The 6,204-nt window shown below is 44.4% G+C and overlaps 2 protein-coding genes across 2 annotated transcripts in view; both read right to left on the bottom strand.

Annotated features, from left to right (window-relative positions):
* LOC109935727 (coronin-2B) overlaps positions 1-629 on the bottom strand; it is a 28,687-nt gene extending 28,058 nt beyond the window's left edge. Inside the window, exon 1 of the mRNA XM_048615754.1 lies at positions 453-629. Within this exon, the coding sequence (XP_048471711.1) occupies positions 453-629 (177 nt within the window). The remainder of the gene's footprint in view (positions 1-452) is intronic.
* A 552-nt stretch (positions 630-1,181) lies between these two features.
* itga11a (integrin, alpha 11a) overlaps positions 1,182-6,204 on the bottom strand; it is a 116,423-nt gene continuing 111,400 nt past the window's right edge. Inside the window, exons 21-22 of the mRNA XM_048615755.1 lie at positions 5,125-5,223; positions 1,182-1,262 (exon numbers count right to left, since the gene is read on the bottom strand). Of these exons, the coding sequence (XP_048471712.1) occupies positions 1,182-1,262; positions 5,125-5,223 (180 nt within the window). The remainder of the gene's footprint in view (positions 1,263-5,124; positions 5,224-6,204) is intronic.

Below are 6,204 nucleotides of genomic sequence, written 5' to 3' on the forward strand. Positions count from 1 at the left end.
GGAGGAAAAGATTTGATCTGCGTTTCTAAGGAGGCTTTCCTAATCTAAAAATGCCCCAAAGCACTTTACAGCCAATGAGGTACTTTTTGAGGTGTAGTCACAATTGTAGAGAGTTACTGATAGCAATTTGTGCAAAGCAAGCTCCCATAAGCAGCAATGTGATAATGATTAGATCCTCTGTTGATTTTGGTTGAGAAACAAATATTGATTTCGACAACAGGCAAAATTCTCCTATCAAAGAGTGCTGTGGATACATTGGAGTGGGCAGGTGGTCCCCAAGTCTAATGTCCTATCAGAAAGACGGCATCTTCAACAGTGCAGCGCTCCCTTGGTGCTGCTCTGGGAACGCCAGCCAGGAATAGATGCTCTGAGTCTACGGTCAGAGTTGAATCCATGGCTTTCTGACACAGAGGCAAGTGATCTAGTAGTGTGATGGAACCCTCTCCACTTGCCTGGATATATGCACCTTTAGCAACAAGAAACTTAACACCAACCAGCACAAAGCAGGCCACTTTATAGACAGACCATCCACCACCTTCAGTGCATGGTTTCTGGAGTGTACCATCCAGAAGTTGCACTGTAGCAGTGACTCCATCTACAGCATCTCCCAAACCTGGGTCCTCTACCATTTTACAAGTTCCCTCCAAGTAATTCTCCATCTTGACTTGAAACTATATCATTGTTGCCTCACCATCTCTGGCTCAAAACTGTGAAACCTTCCCCTCCCCACCAATGCCCCAGAATCTTCCCTAACAGTACCTACATTACAGAGACTGCAGCAATTCAAGTAGGCGCCTTGCCACCACTTCCTCAAGGGAACAAGGGCTGAATAATAAATGCTGGTTTAGCCAGCGACAACCACATCCTGTGAATGTAAAAAAATAAAAAGAAAGGCCATGAATGGATGCGCAGTCTGCCAAAGGGCAGAGTCAAAGAGGAAGTGGATTGTCACCGTGAACCGGTGATGCCAAATATTTCTCAATTGCAGAGTGTGTGTTTGGACAGTCACTGATGTAAACAGGCCAGGGAATACTGAATACAGATGTTCAAATATTCCTGAGGTGTTGGACAATTTTACAAGAACTGCATCGAGTCATACTTATAGAAAACTGATTTTTCTTCGAAACATTGCTACAAAAATAATACAAGTTTTAAACTGGTACTTCTTTTTTGAGAGTGTGTCACCTGCTGACAGTTAGGCTAATTGCCACATTGTCCAGGAAGATGAAACGGTTGAATTCGAACTCCAATCGAAAAGCCACCTAGAAAGATCAGAAAAATATCAGCTGTTGCCCAAGAGTACAGAGCCAGGCAGAGATTGACCACACCAACCTGCTAGTGTCCGATGACAGACAAAGGCAGAACATTGGTACATTACTCTGGCAGGAACATCTCCGCTGCCAAAACTCTTCACATTCCTTACACTCAGTCATAAGTCTTCCCTCACCACAGTTTCCAAATTTTTTTTTGTTTAGTTTCTGGAAAGGTCGGGTTGAATCATTGACTTTAAAGACCAAAAACAGTCCAAGGCTACAGCACAGCTGAAGTCTATTCTGTACAACAGCCAGAGCAGTCTGATATAGCTCTGGGTTCCACAGCTAATTTGACTTCACTCTGGCACTCATTATAGTTCCCGTTGCCACGCAGTTACATTCTTAGCTGCTGATCATTTGAAATTAAATCCAGAAAAAAAAAAATGACAGGGATTTGTTCATGCAGCTGAGTTTGTAATTCCTAAGAAGGCCCAAAGCAATATTAATGGAAAATTCTGGTAACTCCACATGTGCACAGGACCCTAGATATTATTGTTGCATATACAACAGCTGCTATATCTGCTTATCACCACTTTGCTTCTTTTCCTTACAATAGTGTTCCCTTCTTTCTTGAAGCCAATGATCCTTCTACGTATTTAGTCTATGGTTTTATCCATCTCGTTTCACCTCAATTTCCCTTCCATAATCATGTCTTTGTCACCTCCAGAATACATTTTCCAAAACCTTTCACTCTCACTCTTTCCTCCCAAACTCCAACTGAAGTAAGTTCTCAACTCCATCAGATCTCTGCCATCTGCTTCCTGTGCCACTCCTCACCCACCAGCCAGGATCTATCTGTCTCAAGTCTCACCCATGCCAACTTCAGAATCTTTATTCCTGTCTACAAGCCCCTCTAAGCTCTTTCACCACTCTTATCCCTTCTACTTTCTCCAGCTCTAAGCCTCAGGTCTTTGAACTCTAGTCTAACCCTCACCCTACCACCTTCACCATCTGGAACTCTTCCTACCAACTCCCTAGCTTGTGACATCTCTTTCACTTTTACAAATCTTCACAAATCGGACATCTTTGATCACACTTTCCCTAATATCCCTTAGACCTCCGTCCTTCAAGAAAGTGACTGATAAATTTCTAGATGTTAAAGACATCAGCAGATATGGGGATAGTGCAAGAAAATGTTGATGTTGAAGTTCAGCCATGAACAATTTGAGTGACAACGTGGTTTTAGGGGCTTCACACTGTTTTCTGGATTCCTATAATCCAACTTTTTCTAAAAATAAGTAGTTCCTGGGGCTTGGGTGTAGCTGTCTAGGCCAGCAGTTATTGCCCCGAGAACAGTCAGGAGTCACCAGTTGTTGGTCTGCACTCACATGTAGGCCAGGCCAGGTAAGGCCAGCAGATTTCCTTCACTAAAGGAAGTGAGAGAGCCAGACAGGGTTTATTTTACAACAATTGACAGTGGTCACATTATTGCCATTAGGCTAGCTTTTCAGTTCCAGATTTTTATTCAATTGAATTCAAAATGAAACAGCTCAGTACTAATTTGGTGAATTTAGCCAATCTAGCCAACAGCTTAATTAAGCACAGAGGCGTCCCTAGGGAATGGGTGTGAGGGGGAGCGGTGTTGGCAGAGCACTGGTGATGGAGCAGGGTTTGGATGTTGAGTTGTTAAATCAAAATTACACAGCACATAGAGAAACCACTGGCACAGATGGTGGGGCAGTCCCCCTTTAATAACATCTAAACCTTGAAATTCACTTCCTAATGGCACCAGATAGAGTCATAGCGTCATACAGTACAGAAACAGACATTTCGATCCAACTCATCCACGCCAACCGGACATTCCAATCTGATCTAGTCCCATTTGCCAGCATTTGGCCCTTTAAACCGTCCTATTCATGTACCCATCCAGATGCCTTTTAAATATTGTAATTGTACCAGCCTCCACCACTTCCTCTGGCAACTCATTCCATACATGCACCACCCTCTGCATGAAAAAGGACCTTTTAAATCTTTCCACTCTCACCTTAAACCTATGCCCCCTAGTTTTGGACTCCCCTACCCTGGCAAAAAGACCTGGGCTATTCACCTTATCCATGTCCCTCATGATTTTATAGACCTCTATAAGGTCACCCCTCAGTCCCTGACGCTCCAGGGAAAATAGCTCCAGCTATTCAGCCTCTCCCTATAGCTCAAACCCTTCAATCCTGGCAACATCCTTGTAAATTTTTTCAGTACCGTCTCAAGTTTAACAACATCCTTCTTATAGAAAGGTAATTAGAATTATATGCAGTATTCTAAAAGTGGCCTCAACAATGCCTTGTATAGCTGCAACATGATGTCACAATTTCTATACTCGGTATTCTGACTAATGAAGGGAAGTATGTCAAACGCCTTCTTCACTGCCCTGTCTACCCGCGCCACAACTTTCAAGGAACCATGCACCTGCAACCCAGGTCTCTTTGTTCAGCAACACTCCCCAGCACACTACCATTTACTGTACAAGTTCTGCCCTGGTTTGCCTTACCAAAATACGACACCTCACATTTATCTACATTAAACTCAATCTGCCACTCTTCTGCCCATTTGATCAATGTCCCATTGTACTCTGAGATAAACTTCTTCACTGTCCACTACACCACCTATTCTGCAAACTTACTAACCATACCTCCTATCTTCACATCCAAATCCTTTATATAAATGATGAAAAGCAGATGCCCAACATCAATCTTTGTGGCACGTCACTGGTCACAGGCCTCCAGTCCTGAAAACAACCCTCCGCTACCACCCTCTATTGGCTAGCTTTCCCTGGATCCCATGTGATCTAACTTCCTATCCAGTCTACCATGTGGAACCTTGTCAACGTTTTGCTGAAGTCCATATAGACAATGTCTACTGCTCTGCCTCCATCAACCTCCTCTGTCACCTCTTCAAAAAACTCAATCAAGTTAGTGAGTCACAATTTCCCATGCACAAAGCCATGTTGACTATTCCTAATCAGCCCTTGCCTTTCCAAATGCGTGTAAATCCTGTCCCTCAGGATTCCCTCCAACAACTTATCCCCCACTGATGTAAGGCTCACTGGTCTATAGTTCCCTGGCTTTTCCTTGCAGCCTTTCTCAAATAATGGTACCACATTAGCCAACCTTTGAAGATGGACTGCAACAGTTTAAGAAGGCCATTCACCATCACTTTCTCAAGGATAGTTAGGAATAGACAACAAATGTTTGCCCAAGCACTGATGCCCACATCCCATGAAAGAATAAAAAAAAACTGTATAAAATTCAATACTCTAGACCTCTCTCTTTAATGCTGATCACTTTAAACTGATGGCCTTTCTTGTCATCCACAAATGGAAACAAATTTCCCCAATTTACCTTCTCAGAATGACTCATTGCTGTCAATCTCCATCAGCTTTTCCCTTAATGTGTTTTTGTCCAATAACAAGGACCCCACTCTCTCCTCAAAACTTTATCATCACAGCACATAATTTTTACAATTAATTCTTGGGGTGTGTGCATCACTGGTAAGGCTGGTATTTAATCAGCTAACACTAGTTCCCCTGAAAAGGTGGACATGGACTGCCTCCCTGAACCACGGGTACCAGTCTGGGTAACAAAGTGGCTTGCAAGGCCTCGTCAGAGGGCAGTTAAAAGTCAACCACCCTTTCCATGCCCTAAACACACTTTGTAAATTGAGGAGATTGAAGGTTGGAAAGTAAGTTCTAATGCCAGATAAACTTGTACATTCCTCAGTATCTCTTTGCTTATAAAACCCAGGAACTCATATTGTGCGAGCCTAGGATTGGATTAAAAAATATTAATTGCACATTTCTGAAATAAACAATTGTTACCTTGGAGTGGGACCTGAACACTGGGTATGCGACAGTGCACACTTTACTGTTAGGCCATTTTGCTAAATTGTTGCAATCGATTTTCACTTCTGTGTCATCCTGTAATAAGACATGGATAGTGGCCATCAATGTTCTTGCCCCAGTGAAGAGTATCAATTGAATGAGATATCATTGGATTGAGATTAACTATTGCTTGTGAAACCCAAGGATTCGAGAAGAGAAAGTGTATAGAGAAGGATCTAATGACACCAAACCTCCAGACACAATGAATGAAAACCTTTATCTGTAAAACAGGTGGAATGCAGGAATGTGCAGGGCTGGATGAACACAGCAGGCCAAGCAGCATCATAGGAGCAGAGAGGTCACCTGAGGTGATGAGGTTGTGGATCCCACCCACGGCCTCCAACCTCATCGTTCCCCAACCTCGCACTGCCCGCTTCTATGTCCTTCCCAAAATCCACAAACCTGAATGCCCTGGTCGACACATTGTCTCCACCTGCTCCTGCCCCACCGAACTGATCTCCAACTATCTAGACTCCATATTCTCCCCCTTGGTCCAGGAACTCCCTACCTATGTCCGTGACACCACCCAGGCCCTCCACCTCCTCCAGAACTTCCAATTCCCCAGTCCCCAACACCTCATCTTTACCATGGACGTCCAGTCCCTCTACACCTGCATTCCCCATACAGATGGCCTTAAGGCCCTCTGCTTCTTCCTGTCCCGCAGGCCCGACCAGTCCCCCTCCACTGATACCCTCATCCGCTTAGCCGAACTCGTCCTCACACTCAACAACTTCTCTTTCAATTCCTCCCACTTCCTACAGACAAAGGGGGTAGCCATGGGTACCCGCATGGGCCCAAGCTACGCCTGCCTCTTTGTAGGTTACGTGGAACAATCCCTCTTCCGTACCTACACCGGCCCTAAACCCCACCTCTTCCTCCGTTACATTGATGACTGTATCGGCGCCGCCTCGTGCTCCCACAAGGAGCTCGAACAGTTCATCCACTTCACTAACACCTTCCACCCCAACCTTAAGTTTACCTGGACCATCTCTAACACCTCTCTCCCCTTCCTGGACC

The sequence above is a fragment of the Rhincodon typus genome, chromosome 33, assembly GCF_021869965.1.
Source record: "Rhincodon typus isolate 14 chromosome 33, sRhiTyp1.1, whole genome shotgun sequence".
In the NCBI taxonomy this organism is placed as follows: Eukaryota; Metazoa; Chordata; class Chondrichthyes; order Orectolobiformes; family Rhincodontidae; genus Rhincodon; species Rhincodon typus.